This window comes from Petaurus breviceps, unplaced genomic scaffold, assembly GCF_028583685.1.
Source record: "Petaurus breviceps papuanus isolate PSGF00001 unplaced genomic scaffold, PetGlider_PUasm1.0 90845, whole genome shotgun sequence".
NCBI lineage: Eukaryota > Metazoa > Chordata > Mammalia > Diprotodontia > Petauridae > Petaurus > Petaurus breviceps.
The window spans coordinates 21,566,407-21,590,576 of NW_027187359.1; the positions used below are offsets into that span (position 1 = coordinate 21,566,407).

Genomic DNA, 24,170 nt, shown 5'->3' on the forward strand with positions numbered 1-24,170 from the left:
ATCTTAGTTCCTGGGGAGACAAGGCTTAGCAAAGCCACAAGATACATTGCCAGTCCCTTCATGAATTTATCCTCTGTCTGTAGAACAGTCCTAGAACCCCTGAACATATTAGCAAAGCCCTCTCCCAGGATTTCTGTAAACATACAACAAGAAAATCCTTCTTCAGGGCTTCTGAACCAACAGAAAGGCTCCCAGACCCCTGCAACAACAGCACTGTCCTTCACCAGTGGACAGTATTCATTCTGTCTGCAGGACAGTCTCCAGACCCCTGCAACAACAGCACTGTCCCTCACCAGTGGACAGTATTCACTCTCTGTCTGCAGGACAGTCTCAGGGCTTCTTAGCGAACAGCCAGGTTCCAGGACTTCTTCAACAAAAGGACTGTCTTTCACCAGTGGACAAATCTGGCAAAACAACATCAAAACAGACAGACAAAGTACCAGCAAAACAGCCATGTCTCCTCAGTCCTTGGCAGCTCAGGGGGGCAGGTCTCAAAAGTCCAGGGTAATTCAAAGCGGCCACCAGCAATTCTCTTAGTCTCTCTCTCTCCACAAGGTGCTGCTTCCAAAAAGATCTTCCGCCTCTCTCTAGTGTCTCTCCAAATCTACGTCACCAGCTCCTCCCAGTTCAGGACTTTCTTTTCACATCAACAAGTCCATCCCACAGGTGGGATTAACAAGCTCTGGGTTTTAACACAATCAATTTGAAAACCAAGCCAATACAGGGGAATCTTTAATTGCCATTACTATCACAGTTAACAAGAATAAAAGTATTTATCACTGGAAATGATCTTAAACACTCTCACTGACTCATTTTATAGATAAAAAACTAGGCCTGGAGAGGGTTCTAGGAAGATGGTGGAGTAGGTCAGAAAATTCAAAGCCCTCCTGAACTCCCCCACAGACATGATAAAATAACATCTCAGGGTGAACAGAGAGTGGCAAAAGTAAATAAGAGTAGGGGCAGCATAGTGGTCCTCCTGGTACTAGAGAAGATCTGAATAAAAATCCTAGGACAACGTTTGGTCCCTGTAAAGTATAAACACTTCAGGCTAGTTCTGCTTAAACATTAGCTGGGTTTGGAGGCTACTTTGGCTGTCTGAGCCAGGGAAGATTGAGGAAATTTCTGCTGATAAGGAACACCAGACCCAGTTGTACTGCTGAGATGTGGTCCTGGGCAAGAAGGAGGCAGCACATAGCCTATGAATGTAGAACCAGTGGGGCAGCAACACTGCTGGCTGTCTTACTAGAGTAAGACTTATCAGAGGCTGTAGGTCTTGCTTTCAGTACCAGGCCAGAGGGGAGAATTAAAGGATCTGAGGCAAAGAGGAACCATCCCCATGCCCCAGGGCTAGAGGTAATTACAAAAAATAAGCTGCTACAAATTTTTAAAAATGAATAGACAAAGGAGAAAGAATTCAACCATAGAAAGTTACACTGGGAATAGAGAAGACTGGGGTTTATCTTCAGAGGAAGAAACTGAAGCAAAGAAACCCTCTACTATCCCCAAAGAGTAACATCAAATGATGACCTGCCCAAAAAAGAATTCATAGAAGAACTTAAAAATGACTTGAAAAATCAGATGAAAGAGATTGAGAAAAGACTAAAAAAAAAAACAATCCAAGAAAAATAAGAAGATTATGAAAAGAAAGTTAATCAATTGGAAAAGGAGATCCTGAATCTTAAGGAAGAAAACAACTCCTTGAAAATCAGAATTGGTTTTGTTTTGGTTTGTTTTGCTTTTTTCTTTTTTCTGGTCCCTCCCAGTCATTGTAATTCTTCTATACAACATGACTAATATGAAAATATGTTTATTAGGAATGTATATGTAGAGCCTATATCACATTGCATACTGTCTTGGGAAGGGGGGAGGGGAGGGAGAGAGAGAAAATTTAAAACTTATGAAAGTAAATGTTGAAAACTAAAAATAAATTAACTTTAAAAAAAAAAAGAAAATCAGAATTGGGCAAGGGGGTCTGGGAGCCAAAATGGCAGAATGGAAGCAGTAGTTACTAAGCTCCTCCATGAATCCCATCACTAAACTTAAAAAAAAGTGAATCTGAACAGATTTTGGAGTGTCAGAATCCACTGGGAGACGGAACGTGGCAGAATCCAGTCCAGGAAAGTGCCCATGTGGGTCGGGGCAGGGGGAGTGTGGAGCATGTGGGGGCTGCAGCAGCTTGGACTAGAGAGTGGACTACAGCAGAGAGAGAAGGAGCCCCAGCCAGCAGACTCACCTACCCCAAGGGCAATTTGTAGCCCGTCTCACCAGCTTCTCACTCTGTGGTAACTGGGTAAGAGAAAGCTCAGGGCATGCAGCATAGACAGCAGCTTCTCCTGGGGCTATCAGCCCATAGCCTGGCAGTTTAAAAATCATCTGCCTGATTTTCCAGAGGCCAGGATGACAAAGTAAACTCTGGCTGCTCCAATTCCCCCTCCCTGACCAAGAAAACCCAGAGATAAATGTCCCTCCCAGAGTAAAATCCTGAAATAGCAGAAATAGCCTCAGGCTTAGGAGTCATGGAGAAAGGGTATAACTGAGGCAGTAAGGAGTCTGAAGAGAAGAGCAGGAGGGGTCCCAACAAGCCCCACCCCACCTGACCAGCAAAAGCCTGCCTGAGCTGTAGCCCAGGGCATAGAGGTGGAAATCTGAAGTGGCCAGACCAACCCTCCCCCACAGATTACTCTGTGAGCCTCAGGTTAACTCAGGGGGAACACTGAGAATCCTGGCCTTGGCCTCAATCTAGACACCCAGAGGCTACAGCACACAAAGCCAACAACCAGGCACCTAGCTCCCAGCCTGAGAAGCTTGGGTCAGAGCCCTCTGTACTCCAGGAGCAGAAATACGCTTTAAAGGACAGGAAATAGGCAATTACAACGGGTCGGAAGCAACTTGAAAAGGCAAGACCAAAGACAATAGAATGCTATTATTCTGAACAAGAAGAATCACTTTCAGGAAACACCATGGACTCTGTGTCCACACCTGAGACCACAGATGGAAATATGAACTGATCTCAAGCCCAAAAAGCCTTCTTAAAAGAGCTCAAGAAAGATTTTAAAAGCCAAATTAGGGAGGTAGAAGATAAATTTAAATCTACAGTGACCAAATTGGAAAAAAAAAAGTCTCGCTGAAGAAAACAAATCCTTAAAAAGTAAAATTAGTAAACTAATTGGAGAAAATACCTCCCTAAAAAAGGACCTTCAAAAACTAACTGAAGAGAATAATTCACTAAAAATTAGAATCAGTCAAATCAAAGCTCAGGACTCTATGATGCACCAAGAGTCAATCAAACAAAACATGAAAATTTGAAAATTGGAAGAAAGTGTAAAATATCTCACTAGAAAAACAACTAACCTGGAGAATAGATCCAGGAGAGATAACTTAAGAATTATTGATCTACTGGGAAGCCATGATGAAAAAAGCAGACTGGACAACATCCTCCAAGAGACTGTCAAAAAAAAAAACTGTCCTGAAGTCCTAGAATCAGAAGGTAAAATAGTTATCGAAAGAATTCGCGGGTCTCCTCATGAAAGAGATCCCAAATTGAAAACCCCAAGAAATATAGTAGCCAAATTCCAGAATTACAAGATTAAGGAGAAAATATTGCAAGCAGCCAAAAAGAAACAATTCAAATATTGTGGAACTACAGTCAGGATTACATAAGACCTAGCAGCTTCTACATTAAAAGATCGGAGGGATTGGAATTTTATATTTCGTAAGGCAAAAGAGTTAGGACCGCAACCAAGGATTAACTACCTGGCAAAACAGAGCACAATCTTTCAGGCAGGAGATGGTCATTTAATGAAATAAGGGACTTCCAGACCTTTCTGATGAAAAAGCCAGAGCTCAATGGAAAATGTGAACTCCAATTATAAGACTCTAGAAAGACATAAAAAGGTAAACAAGGAAAACACACACTCACACACACACACTCACTCACACATGCACATAACTTGGGATGCAGTAAGAGCAAAATGTTTACATCCCAATATGAGAAGCTGATAACTGTCAATATCGAAATTTATATCATTATCATGACCTTTAAAAGGATTATACATAGATAGAGGATGTGAGTATAAATGAACTAATCTGATGATTAAAAAAAAACCTTATTAATGAGGTCAAAGGGACTGTAATGAGATAAAAGGAAAGGATGAGACAGAAAAAATTATGTCATTCAAAGAGGCATAAAAACACACTATAGTAGAGGGGAAGGAAAGAGGGAGAGGAACATCATTTGAACATTATTCTCACTGGTTCTGGTTCAAAGAGAGATCAGCATAATCAGTTAAGTTTAAGGTTCTAATGTGAAAAGACACAAAAACTCATTAAATAGATGGAAAGGAGGGAGGGAAAGGAGCACTGTATGAAATTTTCTCTTATTGGTTTGGGGTCCAAGGGGGAATAACATACTCTGATAAGTATAAAAATCAATTGTGTCCTATAGGCAGTAGGAGGGTAAAGGAGGATAAGAAGGGGAGGGATTAGAAGGGAGGGAAATAGTAGTAAGGGGAGAGGGTAGGTAAAGAAGGGGGAGTCACAGGAAGGGAACACTGAGGGAGGTGGTGGTCAAAAGGAAAACCCTTAAGGAGGGGAAGGGAGAAGGAATAAACAAAAACATAAGCAGGGGAGAGAATAGGATAGAGGGAAAGAGACAGATAGTAATCATCACTGTGAATGTGAATGGGATGAACTCTCCCATAAAACAGAGGCGGACAAAAGAATGGATTAAAAAAACCATAATCATACAATATGCTGTCTACAAGAAACACATTTGAAACAAAGGGATACCCACAGGGTAAAGGTAAAAGGCTGGAGTAGAATATATTATGCTTCAGCTAAAGTGAAAAAAAGCAGAGGAAGCAATCCTTATCTCAGATAAAGCAAAAGCAAAAATATATCTAATTAAAAGAGATAAGGAAGGAAACTATATCCTGCTAAAAGGCACCATCAAGAATGAAGAATTATCATTACTTAACATACGTGCACCAAGTGATATAGCATCCAAATTCCTAGAGGAGAAGGTAAGGGAATTAGAGGAAGAAATAGAGAGCAAAACTATAATATCAAGGCAATTAATGAAAAGAAATGCTAGGGAAAGTGGACTAGCTATACCAGATTTTAACCTGTATTATAAAGCAGCAGTCATTAAAACTACTTGGTACCAGCTGAGGAATAGAGTAGTGGATCAATGGAATAGATTAGGCACATGAGTCTCAACAGTAAATGACTATCTATTGTTTGATAAACCCAAAGACCCCAGTTTTGAGGATAAGAACTCACTATTTGAAAAAATTGTTGGGAAAACTGGAATATGGTATGGCAGAAACTGGGCATAGACCATTATCTAACACCATATACCAAAATCAAGTCTAAATGGGTGCATGATCTAGGTATAAAGGCTGATACTGTAAGCAATCTCAGAAAGCAAGGAATAGTTTACCTGTCAGATTTGTGGAGAGGGGAAGTCTTTATGACCAAACAAGAATTAGAGAGCATTATAAAATGCAAAACGGACAATTTTGATTACATTAAATTGAAAAGCTTCTGTACAAACAAAGCCAATGTAACCAGGATTAAGAGGGAAGTGGGAAATTGGGAAAGAATTTTTACAATCAATGTCTCTGATAAAGGACTCATTTCTAAAATATATAGAGAATTGAGTCAAATCTATAAGAATACAAGTCATTCTCCAATTAATAAATGGTCAATGGATATGAACAGGCAGTTTTCAGAGGAAGAAATTAGAGATATTTATAAGCATATGAAAAATTGTCTAAATCATTATTGATTAGAGGAATGCAAATCAAAACAACTCTGAGGTACCACATCTCACCAGTCAGATTGGCTAAGATGACAAAACAGGAAAATGACAAAGGCTGGAGAGGATGTGGAAAAATTGGAACACTAATGCATTGCTGGTAGAGTTGTGAAACTGATCCAACCATTTTGGAGAGCAATCTGGAATTATGCCCAAAGGGTTATAAATAATTTCATACCCTTTGACCCAGCAATACCACTTCTAGGGTTATATCCCAAAGAGTTCATAGAAGTGGGAGGAAGACCCATATGTACAAAAATATTTATAGCACTTTTTGTGGTGGCAAAGAATTGGAAATAAGGGGGTGCCCATCAATTGGGGAATGGCTGAACAAGTTGTGGTATATGAATGTAATAGAATACTATTGTGCTATAAGAAATGAGGAGCAGATGGACGTCATATTTACCTGGAGAGGCTTATATAAACTGATGCAGAGGGGCGGCTAGGTGGTGCAGTGAGTAAAGCACTGACCCTGAAGTCAGGAGGACCTGAGTTGGGTTTCACCCACACAAAAAAACTAGCCATGTAACCTTGGGAAAGTTACTTAACCCCAATTGCCCTCCAAAAGGCAAATAAATAAATAAACTGATGCTGAGTGAGAAGAGTAGAACCAGGAGAAATTTGTACACAATTACAGAAACAACATATGTTTGATGACCAACTTTGATAGACTGGACTCTTCTCAACAATGCAGGGTTATAAGTCAACACCAAAAGACTCATGATGGAGAGAGATCTCTACATGCAGAGGAAGAACTAGAAAGAATTGAGTTTGAATCCAGATTGAAGCAAACTACCTGATCTTTTTCTTTTTCTTATTTGGTTTTGTTTCCTCTTTCCCATTTTTCATTCCATCTCATACAATCCTTCTTTATAACCTCACTAATGTCTAATGTGAAAGTATTTGCAGATCCTATACTTGATTGGATGCCGTCATGGTGGGGGGGGGGGAAGGGAGGGAGAGAAAATTTGAAACTCAAGGAATTGTGGAACTGAATCTTGTAAACTAAAAAGAAACAAACAAATTATAAAAAAAATGAAAAAAAAAAACGAATTGGGCAAGGGGAAGTCAGCAAAGTCATAAGAGACCAAGAAATAGTAAAACACAATATAAAGAATGAAAAACAGAAGAGAATATTGAAATATCTCATGAGAAAAACAACTGATTTGGAGAACAGATCAAGAAGAGAAAACATAAGAAAAATTGGACTACCTGAACGCTATGATCAAAAAAAGAATCTTAATACAATAATACAAGAAATAATTAAAGAAAATTGTCCTGAAGCATTAGAACAAGCGGTGAATGTAGAAATAGTACAAATCCACAGATCACCACTTGAAAGAGATCTTATGAGGAAAACCCAGAGGAATATCATAGTCAAATTCCAAAACCCCCTGGTCAAAGATAAAATATTGTGAGCAAGAATAGAACAATTTAAGTATAGCAGTGCCATAATTAGAATCACACAAGACCTAGCAGCAACACTAAAAGACTGAAGATCTTGAAATACTATATATCAAAGAGTAAAAGAATTGAGACTCAGGAATTAGTTCAAGAAGGAATAATATATATATAGAAGAGTATAAAAGTCTTCTAAATCCAGAAAAAAAACACTAAGAGGATAAGGAATAGAATTTGTTAGAGGAAAAGGAGCAGGGGTCATAATCATGATCTCAGACAAAGTTAAGGCTAAAACAGATTTAATCAAAAGAGTAAAACAGGGAAACTGAACTATGTGTCAGTCGTATTCATCAACATTGTTTTGGACTATTTAAAACAACTAGACAGTATAAGGTTGGAATATTGCTGTATGTAGGAAATGACGAGTTGGTGGATTTGGAAAAATATGAAAAGACTTAGACATATGTAGGAAGAGGTTATCCATCCTCAGAGAAACAGAGGACAAATGTGTATAGTATAGTCTTACATAGATGCATATGAATGTATATGTCTAGATATGAGTATAATTATAGATATCTAGGTATATGTATGTATAAGTGTATGTATGTATGTGTATATATGTATGTCTTTGTGTGTATATATTGATATATATATATGTGTATATATGTTTATGTATGAAAATATATCCTCATTTAATTGTAGCCTTGGGGAGATGGGGATAAAGGAGGAAAAAAGAACAAAGTAAAAAGTGCATAGTAGTCAACAAAAGAAAACCTACAAGGAAGCCAAGAAAAGATGGACAACTCTCAACACAATGTGCAGTATTTATTATATAGGCTTTCACAAAATGGAAATTTATTGCTGTATATTTTGAATCTTCTGTTATGTTCTGCTATATACATGGCAATGCTTTTTTTTCTTTTCTGATTTTATAATATTTTAGTTTTAGTATTTAAGTTTGTTTCTTTTTCCTTTTATTTGGCACATAGTGTTGCTTAATAAATGTTTGTTGATTAATTGATCTCAGACTTTCAAATTCAATAGCCTGACTCCACAGGAAAAGACTCAGATTTCAAGCAGAATCCTAATATTAAATAAACTAATTATTTTGATTAAAGTAAGGTCTATCATAAACCAATTTTTAAAGAATTAGAACACAATGTAATGCATTCAATAGTAAAGGTATTTTTTTCTTTCTTTGATAAATTATGCTAGCACTTCAGAACCTTTCAAGAGTCATTATGAAGTTAACCATCATTGTAAACTCTGGGAAGGAAATAGGACATTGAAAAAAAATAGAAAATTCTGCCCTGGGCCCTCTTTTTCTTCTCCCTCTGTATTATTTTGCTTGATTATCAGTTTCCATGAGTTCAATTACAATCTCCATGCACATGATTCTCATATCTAGATATCCAGCCAGTCTCCTGAGCTACAGTCCTGCATCATCAACTGCCTTGTGAACATCTTCAACCGTATGCTTTCTAGACACCTCAAACTTGATTATGTCCAAAATGGAACTCATCTTTTTTCCCAAAACTTTTCCCTCTTCCCAACTTTCCTATTACAGATAAGAATGCCTCCCTCCATTCTCCCAGGCACTCAGGCTTACAACTTCAGTGTCATCCTTGACTCCATATAATCAGTTCATTGCCAAATCTTGTCATTTCTATCTTCAAAACATCTGTTATTTACATTCCCTTCCCTCCATTCACATGGCCAAAATATTAATTCAGGCTCTCATCACCTCTTGCCAAGACCAGAGGTGTCAAACAAGCACTGCTCATGGGTCACATATAGCCTGCAGCACTTCTGAGTGTAGCCTGAACCTAAATAAAATGTAATTGGAAAATATTCAATAAAACAAACATACAGTAAAAAATATATATGATTACATTTTAAAACTAAATCAGTATGCACCCTACAAGGGTCCTTATATAGTTTAGCGGTCCCTGTTTCTAGCTGAGTTTGAGACCAATGGTCAGACTGTTGCCTTCTAATTAATATCTCCTTGCCTGAAGTCTCTCAGGCCACTCCATCTTCTTTCCACTCAGATGACAAGGGGATTTTTCTAAAGAAAAGGGCTAACACCTGTTCATTTAGCTCAGTTGATAAAATGACTAGGAAGTGCTTAACACCATGACTGCCACATGGTAAGCACTATATAAATGTTGACTATTATTAGTATTTCTTTAATTGGATTATGCTATACCAGGTTTTAGATGTGATTAATATAAAATGCCAAAAATAATATAATGAATTATTTTTATATAAGATAATTTGGAAATGAATTCAGCTGAACTGACATCACCTGACTGGTAGTAAGTTTTGTTTCATGTATTAAATACGTGATATTGTGTCAGATACACTGTGAGAAACCAATGTTTCTCTTTTAATCTGGATACTGTTAGATTATGAATTGAGTTCTTAAAAGAATATGATAAAAAAGATATTTGAAAACTGTTCAACTTAATGGGGTATATTTTGTTTTAAAATAATCATAATAATTTACTGTTTGGGGAAAAAAGTTATAAAAATCCTTTAATATTATCCTTATTTGTGAGTCCCCTTGAGACTTTGTATTCAAGCATGGTCATAAGATCTTATCAGCCCTATTGTCTACATCTTGCAAAAAATTTAAACTACTGAACTTTGAGAACCTAGAAACAAGAAAATAGGATCCCTCTCCCACTCCTTGTCAAAAGAGGGAAATTTACAAGTTTACTAAAATGTGAGTGAGTTTTCATTTGAAAATTTCTGGCTAGCACTTCCAAAAATGATGAAAATATATAGGGTGGTTTAAAGATGTAACTTCACTATATTAATATGAGTCAGGTATTAGGTATTCACTGAATTATGGATAAATTTTTTTTTTAAGCAATTGGGGTTAAGTAACTTGCTCAAGGTTACACGGCCAGGTTTTTCTGGGTGGGTGCTAAGTGTCTGAGCCCGGATTTGATCCCCAAGTCATCCCAACACTGGGGTAGGTGCTCTTACTCACTGTGCTACCTGGCCGCCCCAATTATGGATAATTTTAATTTATATGACATGTAACTGTTAGGAAAACATGAGAAAATTAATAATATTCAAGCCTTAAGATATGATTAATGAAATTTTGCTATCTGAGGGTAAAAAACTCTTAGAATTTTAATATTGTTTTGAGTTTTGATTACACCGATCATTTGTTTGAATTGTCATGAAAAGTCAACTGTAGAAAGTGGCATGTGCTACAGAGCTGCTATAGGTAGATGTCTTTCTCTGGGAAAAGTTGAGGGAACAACCTTGGCATGTCTTAAGGTACGAGCCTCTTGACTCAGTTTCCCCATTGTGCTATTTCCTTTCAGGAAATTTCTCCACCTGATTAATCCTCAGCCTGGCTTTTTCATACCCTGTCAATAATGTGGAACTTTATTATATGATATGACTCATGCCTGGAATCAAACAGAGCTAAGGGAGTTTTTCTTTTCCCTATTATGGAAAATTATGTGTTTTCCTTTCATAGCAAATTTCTATAATCAGGGCAGATGAGCAGTAGAGGTCTTGTAAGTACAGTACATCTATTAATGAACAGGCTAATAATGGAACATCTCTGAATTACTATAATAAGATGTAAGCAAGAAAAATCTTACAATGTATAAGGCAAAGATATAATATAAAAGTTTTCTAACTAAATGGAATAGTAAATTTTTAGAAAGCAGCAAGATTAGGCTGTTTTCTTAAAGATATGTATGTATATATAAATATGTGTGTATATGTCTCTATGTGTGTGTGTGTGTATATTTCCATACTAAATACATTTGGAAGTCAAAATACATACATATATATATATATATATATATATATATATATATGTAGGGGTGGCCAGGTAGCACACAGCGAGTAAGAGCACCGGCCCCAGAGTTGGGATGACCTGGGATCGAATCTAGGCTCAGACACTTAGCACCACACCCAGAAATAACTGGCCGTGTAACCTTGAGCAAGTTACTTAACCCCAATTGCTTTAAAAAAAAAAAAAAATATATATATATATATATATATATATATATATAGTGGGGGGGAATATGTGTGTGTATACATATATACATATATAAAATCTAGGATGGAAATTCAGGTTTTGATAATATTTTAGTAATAAGTTCTGAGAACTGGATCAAGGATTTTACATATAAAATTACATTGATAATTGTAAAGAAAATGAAATTATTTTCCCATTTTAAAGTATCTGTCTGATAATCTTAAAAGACAGAAGGATTCGTTTTACAAGTTAGACTATCCCGAATTTATAGGGTTTAGGTAAAAATAAAAACAGCAACTAATATACAAAAATTGAGATTCTCTAAAGTCTCAGGTGAATTATAGGTTTCTAATTTGATATTCTTCTTACATCTCTATTGTTGATAGGATTAGTTCCATAAAGCTTGAACTGTTTTTTATCAAATAAACTAGTTATTAGAAAAACAAATTTAAGAGACTACAAATTGTATTAAGGCTTATTACTGGCAGATTTTACCATAATTACCTAGGAATTTCTACAAGTAATTTGGAACCAGGGAAGCAGAGCCCCCTTCAGAGTTGCCCTGAGAATGCAGCCTATTCCAGAATGTTCAAGAGAAGATTTTCAAGGGACCGGACAACTACATGGGACATGTGAGACTCAAGATAAAATGTGCTGATTATATGGACATTGGGAGTGGGTTACAAGAGTACAAGGAGTTGATGCTATATAATATTGATGATCATCATTGTGCTGCTTTGGCCTTTTGTTACATGGTGTTTATGCTGGGTTTTCTTGGTTGCTTTGATGACATGTAAATCTCCCCTCTCAAAATCAGTCCATTGTGAACCCTTTAAAGTGGTATGAGCTGCTGCCTGACTTACATAATTTTGATTATGAATATACTAAAAACCTTATAGATTTGACTAATAGATAAGAGATCCATGGGGGGAGTAGGTTGGCTCCTCCTCCATGAATCAAAGGGGAAAATCGAGGGAACTGTGGGAATTGAGTAACCTACAATAACTCCATCTTGTGACTCAATTCTGGATCGAGTTCAGCTCCCTTTCTATGCAATAATGAGTCTAGTCCAATTGTTGTATTGTAAGAAAACTATATTCAATTATGGGAATTGCAAGAAAACTTTATTGCATTGTTTGAACCTGGTCCTGCGTGACTGGGAAGCTGAACCACCTCCACCTGTTGTTTAGAAACCCTTAACTAAGGACCTAACATTATGCTAACAAGAAACCCAACGAGATTCAAAGATTGATATGAGGAATTTTTTCACAATTATACATCTCAAGCAAACCATAAATCTTATCTGAAAACTGGCCCCATACTGGTCAATCAGTTACTATTTCCTTGTTCCTTTGATTAAATATAGATACTTCAGTGTGAGTATGTGGGAAATGTCCTCTTCTTATTTCAGTGCATTACACCTGTTCACTCTCCCTCTCATAACTTGGAAAGCTCCTAATCTTGTAACCTGGTTCATCTTCTCTTTTCTTTTAATGCATAAAAATCTGTCTCTTCCTGTATTTGTGGTCCAAATGCAGTTATTAATAAATTGATAGGCTCAGAATCTCAAACCTTTGTTTCCTCAGTTATTTCTGATTTCACCCACCACACCAACTTCAATCCTTTACTAACAGGAGCTGTCTAAATCACTTAATCTTACTGAGTACCCTGTATATATAATGAACAATGTTCCAAATAAACATTTGTTTATTGCGAGCATACCAAAAAAAAAAAAAAATCCTCCCCCTATACAACTGAAAAGCTCAGTACTCTCACTTCTCCATGCTAATGAAAGAGAAAGCAGGTGCCATGAAATCCAACATGAGACCCAGAAATTTCCTTCACATATAAACTCTTATTAGAGCACCACCTTCCCATCTGGGCTATCTATATCCACTTTTGATGCTTTCTCTGTCTACTCCACAACAGTTAATAGATACTAGGAAGAAAAGGGCTGATGGGGGAGTACCACAACTTCCCTAAAGTCAACTCAGAAAGTTCTATTTTGATGTATAACTAACAAGAACCAGGAGAGATTTACAAGTTCCCAGTTCTTTCAGAGGTGTCTCAAAGAGTTCACACTAAACCAGTGTTGCTGAAAACCATCTGGAGGTTGACATCCATCCCTTCCTTCAAGGTCCAACTTGGGTGCCTTCAAGAACAGATGTCTTGGAACCAGGCCACACTCTCACCAATTCATGAGAGCTGGCCCCTGCATGAAATAAAGATTCCCCATATCCCCATGTCTCTATAGCCTTCCAAAAGTATGCTATCATACAACAAGGGCCAACCTTGGCTAAATACTGTCTTTTGAAAAAAAATACCAGTGAATTTTAGCTACTCTACTCTCTACCGTGTTTCCCCGATAATAAGACACTGTCTTATTAATTTTTTTTGGACAGAAAAACACCAGAGGGCTTATTTTCAGGGGATGGCTTATTTTAATGAACATTGACAGCAATTTTAATAAATAGGTAAATGTGAACAAAAAAATGTACCTTTATTCAATAATGAATTCAATAAAGAACAGGATGACGCGCTCACTGCTGCAGCTCTGATTGGATGCAGCTCGGAGCGCAGCGTGCGTTTCACCCGGGAGGGGGGAACGGTGCATACAGAGGGTACCATAAAGTAGCATGTAGCGCAGGGGATCACCTTCACTACAGTAGCAATCTCAATAGGACTTATTTTCGGGGGAGGGCTTATTTTAGAGGAATCTTACACAGTAAGGGGAGGGCTTATTTTTGGGATAGGTCTTATTATCAGGGAAACACAGTAGGTGAGAGTAGTGAAGTAATTCCCAAAATGATAAGCAGAAGGAAGAAGGGTCAAGGTGCATGAATTAATTACCTACCCCTTATTAACACGTATAAACCCTCTGAAAAAGTTGTAACTTCATAGAGAAAACTTTCTATTCCTGTTTTCAAGCAATTTTGTGGAAACTGAGCAAGTACTGTATCTCTTTGTTCCCACATAGCTAGTAATTCTAACTTTGTTTAATATATGTTTTTTAAAGCTATTGTAAAACATTTCAAGATCTGAGAAAGAATGTAGCAAACATTCAGGAGATATACTTTTGAGAAATGTCATGTGATAGTTTAATACTTAAAACAGAACTCACTGCTTCCTCCCATCCAGTGCCAATAAAAAACTCCTTGGATCTTATATTTTGCTCTTGCTCAAGTATATTGTCACTTATATCAAGAAGACAATAAACATGATTCTTTTCTTTTTTTTCATCTGGATTAGTACATCTGAGTTGGCTTTCTTCTGTCTTACAAATTGCATTGCCATTTGAGGAATCCATTTTATTTTTTTGACAGAAATTCATCATGGTTTCAATTTTTTAAAGCTTTTAACCTGTAATTTGAAAACATAATGAGTTTAATGTTTAATATTCAATATAGCTCCAAAATATCATGCATTTGATATATAGACTACACATCAATTCCAGAAAATGGATCCAATGCCAAATACTAAACCAGAGGCTGGTATTACAAAGAGAAATTTAATTTTTCTTAAAGACACATGGTGTCTTGTCATACTTGGCGGTTCAATACTGAACATACTTCTGAAAGTATCCTGAAGTATTCTGAAAGGATATAGTGTATAGACAGACAGACAGATAGAAAGACTGTGTATACATATTCACATATACATATATATAATGTGTATATGTATGTATATGTGTATCTTAGCACTTATGCTCAGTATTAATTGGGACAGAAAATACAGTTCACATTAATCAGTTCTTCCCTTTCTCCTATTCCCATCAGTCATCTAAACCTAACAAGAAGCAAAAACGATCTAGAAAGACACTACCAAGAAATTTTCCATTTCTGGTTTGGGTACTAAGGCAAACCATTTGGGCAAACCAATAATTATCTTACCCTTTTACGTTTTTTAACCAGAATTTTAATAAAAAAAGAGAAAGCATTTTATTTTACCTTGGATGGTTCAAATATGTTCAGTAGCACTTAAATCCTTCCACATGTGACAGTAAAGTTGATGAATGAAATCTGAAAAGGATATATCATGATTACAAGAGTACTAAGAGAAAGAGGCAACTTTTTCATTTCAAAATGAGAAGTGATAAAAACCCAAGTAGGGGTCCTGGAGCATAATTTGTTGGCAGCCTCCCAGACTGGAGAAAGTAGGTATACTCAGCTCCCTTTGCCCAATGGAACCTATGAACTTCAAAGATAGCTTTTCAACACTAAAGAATCCAAATTACAGCACTGTAATACTAATATTAATTTTTTTTTAAAAAGGGGGTATGGAGGCGGCTAGGTGGCATATTGAATAGAGCACCAGCCCTGGAGTTAGAAGGACCTGAGTTCAAATCCGGCCTCAGACACTTAACACACACACACACACACACACACACACACACACACACACAAACTAGCTGTGTGGCCTTGTGCAAGTCACTTAACCCCAATTGCCCTTCAAAAAGCAAAAAATTAAATTTTTAAAAAGGAAGTTTGGGGATATGAGGTTCCTAAAGGAGAATTTAAGGATAACGTAATAGAAAGAACATTGAACTAGATAAGTAATTCACAACCCTTTTGAGTATTACAGCCACTTTTCAGCATGAAAAAAATTTCCTTCCCCCATGATGGCAATATATTGGGAAAAGAAATTTTTTAAAAGCAATTTTGAATTAGTGACCCTGTCACAAATATTCATACTGTATCCATCACAATTATATATATATATATATATATACATTTAAATGGTTATGTTTAAAATATTTGAAAATAGTAATAGTAATATGCACAACATTTTATTCATCCAATTTACAGAGCAAATAATTATATATATTTATGGATTACATATGGATTCAAAGACTATTTAAAATAACTGTGTTTTAAATTGGAAAGCAAGGTACTAGCAATCTAGAGATCTGGTTTCTAGCTCTGGATCTACCAGAACTATTAGTTGTGTGATTGTGGGGAAATCTTCTCATCTCTAGAAGCCTCAGTTTCCTCAGGAAAAAAAATGGAAATTATACTTTCACTGCCTATCCCCTAGGTTTGTTGCATTGAAAGTACTTTGTAAAATGCTGCGTGAAACAAAAAGGAGGTATACTATTATGAATGTGGTTTTACCTAACATGAAGTACAAAGGAAGTGGAGGAAAAGGGATTTAAATTTACAAAGCATTTTATATAGCTAACATCATTTGATTCTCATAACAACCCAGTGAGGTAAGTGAACCCTGACTCCAAATCCAAAACTCTATTTTATCACACTCTCTCAGTAACTATAATAATTAAAAACAAAACCAAGCAAATCTAGAATATAGTAAATATTGAAAAGAGCATTAAGTAATTCTAATAACCAATCTTGGCCCTAGAGAATATACAACGAAACAGACTTCTCTTCTTGGCAGAGTAAGAACATTTTATATATTGTCAAACATGGTTACTGTTATTAGTTGTTTTGCTTAATTCAATCAACAAGCATTTATTAAGCACCCACTATGTATAAAATATGGTGTTAGGCACTAGAGATACAGGAACAAATGTGAAGCATTTCCTGCTGCCAAAGAGTTTCTATTCTAGTGAACATACAACATGTACAAATAAAATACATAACAAATAGATAAAGGATAATGGGATCTAGGAGAAACAACACTAGTCACTAGGGGGGAATTAGGAAAGGCTCCCTGCAGATGGTGGTACTTGGTTGAGTCTTGAAGGAAACAATGGATTCTGAGATCCAAAGTTGAGGCAAATGTGTGGATAAAGAAAATGCAATGTCACATGTAAGGAACAGCCAGAAGGCGAATTTGGCTAGACCAGTGCATGAAGGGAGGTGATATATTTGATCCCAGAGGCAATAAGGAACCACTGAAACTTACTGAATAGAAGGGTAACATAGGCCTTAGGAAAATAATTTTGACAGCTGTGCAGAGCATGGACTGGAGAAAATGAATTAACAAAGAATTCTTTAAAAGTAGCAATGGTAAAATGTTGCTAATCTTATCCATTAGTTTGGTATTTACACTTCTAAAGATTTTCATTCATATCCAACTGAAAGTAGTACAATGGAATACCATATATGAGGAACAGTAAGAAGGCCAGTCTAACTGGATCATGGAGTGCATGAAGGGAAATAATATCTACTAGAGCTAAAAAAAAAGCTTAGAGCCAGGTTGAAGACGTCTTTAAATATCAAATAACTGCTGTTCTTTTACAAGAACTGTTTCCTTTTACAAGGAAAGGTTAAATTTAGACATAGGCACAGGCGTAGGGAAGGGATGGGCACATCCAAGAATCACTGTGAAATGAAAACAAAGACATCAATCCCCCAAGTGATAAATGGTCAAAGGATATAAACAAGCAGTTTTTTAGAGAGAAAATCCAAGCTATCAAACATCCATACAAAAAAAATACTCCAAAAATCACTAATTAACAAAATGCAAAAGCAACCAGTAGGGCAGCTAGGTGGTGTAGTAAAGTATTGATTATGGAGTTAGGAGGACTCCCAATCGCCTGTACCCCAAAAAGCAACTGGTGAGGTTCTACCTCACTCCATTAGATGACAAATGTGACAATAAAAGGAAAATGACAAGTGTTGGGAGGGGGGGAAAGGGGTGTTGGGAAAATAAAAATTAATGTACTATTGGTGGAACTATGAATTGGTCTAGACATTCTAGAAAGTAATTTAAAACTATGCACAAAAAGTTATTTTAACTGTGCATATCTTTTTAACCCAGAATTATTATTCCTGGCCCAAAGAGATCAAAAACAGAGGAAAAGGACCCATATGTACAAAAATACTTACAGCAGCTCTTTTTATGGTAGCAAGAAATTAGAAACTAAGGGGCTGTTCACCAACTGGGGCATGATTGCAAATCTGGGGCACAATAACAAATTATGGTATATAAATGTAAATGAGTATTGCTATGCTATAAGAAATTATGCAAGGCAATAATGCCAAGCTCAAATAGAAATAGGGGCCACTATCCATACATAAGGATCCTTGTGGACTGCATATTGACTTAAGTTTTAAAATGTAATGTTACTTATGTTTTATTATATTTTTTTGTTAAATATTTCCCAATTACAGGGTTTTTTTTTTAAGCAATTGGGGCTAAGTAATTTGCTCAAGGTTACAATGCCAGTTATTTCTGGGTGTGGTGCTAAGTATCTGAGCCTGGATTTGATCCCAGGTCATCCCGACTCTGGAGTCGGTGTTCTTACTGTGCCACCTGGCCGCCCATCCCAATTACATTTTAATCTGATTTGGGCTGTGGGTTTGACACCTCTGATGCAAAGGGAACTTTCAGAGAAACAAAAATGAGAAGACTTGTAGGAACTGATGCAAAGTAAAATGAGCAGAAATTCTAAGAAAAATTTACACAGTAATAACATTGTAAAGATGAATTTGAAAGACTTAAGAACTGTGATTAACAAAATGATCAAACACAATTTCAAAGAACCAGTGCTAAAGCATGCTTACTTATCTCCTAACAGAGGTGGAGGTGACAGACTCAGAGTAAAATGAGACATGTATATTTTGGACACAGCTGGTTTGTGAAATTGTTTTGCTTAATGATGCATACATTTTAAGGTTTTTTTTTTTCTTTTTCCTTTTTTTTCCCAAGGGGGGGAAGTTTTTGTTCATTAAAAAAATCCTGACTTTAAAAACATAGGTATCAACAAAACTTATTTTAAGTAATGACTTAGGAAAATTATTCCAACAGCAGTTTGGAGGATAGACTAGAAGGGAAAGAGACTGAAAATAAGGAAAACATCTGTAAGGTTGTTGCAGATTTCCAGGAATGAGGAGATGAGGACCTGGCCTACAGTAATGGCAGTGAGAATGAGAAAAAAAAATGACTGAAAAATATTTGCATGATGAATCAAAAGGACTTGGAGACAGTTTCAATGAAATGAATGAAGCAGAGGGAAAAATAAAAATGATGGCTTCACTAAGTCACTTGAGAATGGAGACTATGTTTTCTGGAAGTGGAGATTAGGAAAATACAATAATTTTAGCTTTAAATGTATTAAATTTGAAATTGCAGTAAACAAGATAATATAACCAGAAATTATAAGATTATTATATTGGCTGAGAATATAATGTCAGAAGAAATGCCTTGCATATGACAGTCACTCAGTAGTATTAATGAATTAATGAATGAATGACTTTTGCCCTTTGAATTAAAAAGGAAAAATGCTGATGGAGAACTTAGAGCCTATATAATTTTAAGTTGGAGAAAAATTCACCAGAAAGGGTTCACTGAATCTGAAGTTCCAAAGTGAGGAAAAAGCACACATGATTCTTAAGCCCTAATGTAACATATCCACTGTGTACCAGTCAAGTCAGATACTAATTCTTGTTCCATTTTGTATCATATCACAGGTTAATCTGCATATAATGTAGTAAGAAAAAAAAAGGCACTGTATGTTAAGTGAGAACACCTATATTTGAAATTCAGATCTAGGTTATTATTAATGTCTGGCTTTTTGGGTTAATCCAGGAGTAAGGAACCTGCGGCTTGGAGTCCACATGTGGCCCTCTGGGTCCTCAAAGAGCTGCCCTTTGACCATATCCAAATATTTGGCCATACTTTGAGGACCCAGAGGGTCACATGTGGCCTGCAGGGCACAGGCCCCCCCACCCCTGAGTTAGTCGCCTAATTTTTCTGGGTTTCAGTTTTGCTTTTGTAAAATGAAGGGAAGATCTGAGCTTTTTTCTGAGCCCCAAAATTCTATGGCTTCATTTACAAATGTGTAAAGATGACTGTAAAATGTGGCCACTAATTCTAGAGGACTGATGATGAAATATACTTCTTTCCTCTTAGAAAATCACATACTATAACTGCAGAATGAGGCATATACTATCAGATTTGTTCAATAGGTATGTTAGTTTTTCTTAATTATATATATAATATATATATATATATATATATATATATATTTTAAAGCAATTGGGGTTAAGTAACTTGCTCAAGGTTACACGGCCAGTTATTTCTGGGTGTGGTGCTAAGTATCTGAGCCCGGATTTGATCCCCAGGTCATCCCGACACTGGAGCTGGTGCTCTTACTCGCTGAGCCACCTGGCCGTCCCATCTTAATTATATTTCTTTGTTATAAAGAAAGTTTTCGTTAGGGGCGGCCAGGTGGCTCAGTGAGTAAGAGCACCGGTTCCAGTGTTGAGAAGACCTGGAGATCGAATCCCGGGCTCAGACACTCAGCACCACACCCAGAAATAACTGGCCGGGTAACCTTGAGCAAGTTACTTAACCCCAATTGCTTTAAAAAAAAAAAAAAAAGAAAGTTTTTGTGGATGAGGGTTGTTGGTTTTGGAAAATGAGGGCAATATTTAAAAGAGCATCAGTAAAAATTTTTCTTTTTTAATGTGGTAAAAGAAAATACTCTATATTGGCTTCTAATCATTTGTTCCCTCTCTGTTTCTATATCTAAATGCTTTCTACTTAAATATACGATTTAAAATGAATATACTTCATTTTTGGTATCAACTGATTACCTGTTGATTATAATTTACTTAATTGAATAAAGAATGATTTGGAAATTCAGACAAGCAAAGGAGGAGAAGGTTTCTGTTTTAATTTTCTGACAATACATTCTGTACTCTTCCCCATCATCTCAACACCACGATGACTACACTCCAGCCATCATCCTTATTTCAGCTCTCTTATATCTTGTCTTCTACTGTTAGAATGTAAGCTCCTTGAGGATAGGGGCTGTCTTGCTTCTATTTGTATTCCCAGTGCTTGGTTTATACAGTACAGGGATTGGCACACTGTAAGCACTTAATGAATTCTCTCTGAATATATATGTATATATGTGCTTGCATGTGTGTGTATACACACACACCTATACATACATATACACACATACACATATATGCATGCCAGGAGGGTAAGGAGAGGTTGTAAGCCCTAAACTGTCTACTGAGTGGGGGACAAGTTTAGAAGCAGAAGCAATTAGAATGGGGTCTTAGTTCCAACCTCTAGCATGGCCTAAAACCTGCAGTTGAATAACCAGTGAAGAAATCCTAGACCTACAGTTCTGTCCCTTTCAAACAGCAGAGCTTTCCAGCTAGCTGACAGTGGTCAAGTCCAACAGTATTCTACTGAAACTCCAAATAGACATGTCCCCAGGCCTATTGCTCAGACTCAAACATATGTTGGGTACTTGCAGAACTCAAACCAAAGGAACAGTGATCAGACTTTGCCCTTGATCAGACTGCTTTGGGAACACTGAAAGCTTACAGGTCCTCAGCCTGAGGAGTCCCTGAAATCCTGGAATATCATAGCAGTCAACTTTCCAAGAAAGCAGCAGCAGAACCAGTCCAAATATTACCTCTAGAAATATATTTAGATCAGCCCTAGCATAAAGCCTGAAGGCTTGTTTGTTGGCTCATTCTTCCAACCTTTCTCCTTGGGGGGTTTTCCTGGGAGAAGTTTGGTTTGCACTTCGAAAGGGAACACAGAAGCTGGGGAGTTGGTGGAATCTTTTGGTAAGGGTGGGTATAGTTAAGGCAGCTGGGTAGTTTGGGGGTTGTTAAGGAGATGGTGTTCAAATGATTTAATCTTTTCTTTCACTGATTATAATTTAGACCTATGCTCTCTTTTCCTTGCCTCTGAATACCATTCATCATAGCTGTCCCACTCAAGAGGCTGAATTTCCTCACTCATCAGTTTCTGCCTTAAATACTCTAATCTGGTCTTATCAAAGCTGCCTCAACGAAGGAGCAAAGTTTAGGGTTATCACTAGTCAAATCTACCCAATCCTGGCAATATGAGGGACAGTCAAGGTCATATTTCTTACACATTTGAAAGGCACATGTTTGTTCTGGGGGTTTGTTAATAGGAACTGCTGTATCTTCCCCCTTGCCTTTACCACTCATCTGTCCCATTTTAAAGGTGTACACTCAAAGATAATAATACCACTTAACTAATAAGTATACACAATTCAAAATACACTATAAAGGGGCTATAACAACACAAATATACAAACTACAAGTACACAAATACAAATATTCCACACTGTGCTAGTAATTCATTTGAATTACAGAAGTAAACATTCCATAACTCTAATAAGGTGTGCAATTAAAAATGTCAATTTTGGGGCAGCTAGGTGGCGCAGTTAGTGAGTAAAGCACCAGCCCCAGAGTCAGTAGAACCCGAGTTCAGTTCTGGCCTCAGACACTTAACACCCACACAAAAAAAACTAGCCGGGTAACCTTGGGCAAGTTACTTAACCCCAATTGCCCTCCAAAAGGCAAAAATACATAAATAAATAAAAATAAAAATGCTAATTTCAACCAGTATAACCGTACACAAAACCAATTGTGCAAGCAATTCTTACTCAAAAAATTTTTTACCCCATGTAGAAATAAAACCCTCAGTCCACAGCTCAGACATGCATTTATAAAAGAGAAAAGGAGTAAAACCGTTGGCCATAGCTGACTCAACATTATAAGAGAAAAGATGAACTCAAAAGCCAAATCTGTGTGCAAACAGGCCTTAACAGAGTAATTCCAGCATCTAAGAAAAGGCCCCAGGAACACTCCTCACAGTGAAAGGTGGGCTTCATCAAAAGGCCAAACCCAATGGCACAAGAGTGAACACGGAACCTGCCAGTACATGTGAGTTGTGACTCAAAAAAATCCAGTGGCTCCCTGTACCTTCTCCCTAGTTACTAGACAGCTCAAGACTTCACTCTACATCCACCCCTTAAAAACTTCTGACACCAATTAATGTTAACTGGATTTTACTGAGAGTCTCTAACCTGAGAATGATGAAACAGCAGGACAGAGACAAAGTGCCAGTAATCAGGTAGAGGTTTAATGAATTATTTCCATTATGAAGAACAGATCTGCAAATCAGGATTCTCCTGATCAGAATTCCACCTTGCTGAAGTGAAGACAGAGATTATATACATAAATCACAAGTGGAAAGGGAAGGGGTAAGGTGGATTACAAACAAGTGTTTCTAGGACCAGAGAGGTTTCCTACAACCAGCCCACAAATTCCACAATCCCTAAGGTACAGATGACCTGAAGTTCTATGGGAACAGCATTGTTCAAGTCTTTGGGGACTCTTCCTTCGTGGATTGCAGGACCAGAGTTTTGTGATGGGAAAAGGTTTCTACAATCTTTATTCACTTCACTTCCGGTACACTGGGACAAGAATGCCAGCAATTATGAACCCTGTCAAAGTTTGACTGATCATTGTAAGCTACATTGTGGGCTCTAACTCACAAGCTGGAAAAAGCAATTCTAAAAATCAAATCTATTAGGGTATTCATTACACATATCATGTGTATATCATAATCATAATACCATAACATATATCATAATGAATTATTATTATAAAAATCATAATTCCCTTAACAGGAAGTAGGTTGAAAGAGTGAGCAAACAAAAAAAAAGATTTCCACCATAAAAAACTATTATGAAGGGAAGATCAAGCTAGACACAATCCCAGAAGAAAAGAATGGCTCCAAAATATCTAGAACCAAAGCCTCAAAGGAAAACATAGCTTGGACACAAATGTGATTAGAATTCCTGAGATAGGTAAAGCAAGATTAAAAAAAAATTAGGGGTGTCTAGGTGGTATAGTGAATAGAGCACCAGCCCTGGAGTCAGGAGGACCTGAGTTCAAATTCGACCTCAGACACTTATCACAAAAACTAGCTGTGTGACCTTGGGCAAGTCATTTAACCCCAATTGCCCTACCCTCCCCCCCTCCAAAAAGCAAAGCAAAAAAAAAGAATTAAAAATGTTTTCATAAAGGAAATAATAGTGCTGGGGGGAGGGGAATGGAAACGAAACAAGAAGAAATGGAATAGAAATAAATAGCTTGGCATAAGAAGTATAAAACACTGCAAAAGCAACAAATTCCCTGAAAATCAGTGAACCAAATGGAAACTAATAATTTTTATGAGACAACA

General features: G+C 36.9%; 1 protein-coding gene across 9 annotated transcripts in view; it reads right to left on the minus strand.

Moving 5' to 3' along the window:
- CUNH16orf46 (chromosome unknown C16orf46 homolog) overlaps positions 1-24,170 on the minus strand; it is a 76,682-nt gene that overhangs the window by 20,417 nt on the left and 32,095 nt on the right. For 5 of the 9 annotated variants that reach the window (XM_069072214.1, XM_069072213.1, XM_069072212.1 and 2 more), the window contains 2 exons: positions 15,182-15,253; positions 14,356-14,594 (listed from right to left, as the gene is read on the minus strand). The exons of 1 other annotated variant lie outside the window; for it this stretch is intronic. In XM_069072214.1, the coding sequence (XP_068928315.1) occupies positions 14,356-14,568 (213 nt within the window). In that variant the 5' untranslated portion in view covers positions 14,569-14,594; positions 15,182-15,253. The remainder of the gene's footprint in view (positions 1-14,355; positions 14,595-15,181; positions 15,254-24,170) is intronic. 3 more of the 9 variants (XM_069072218.1, XM_069072215.1, XM_069072216.1) reach the window with 1 other exon arrangement.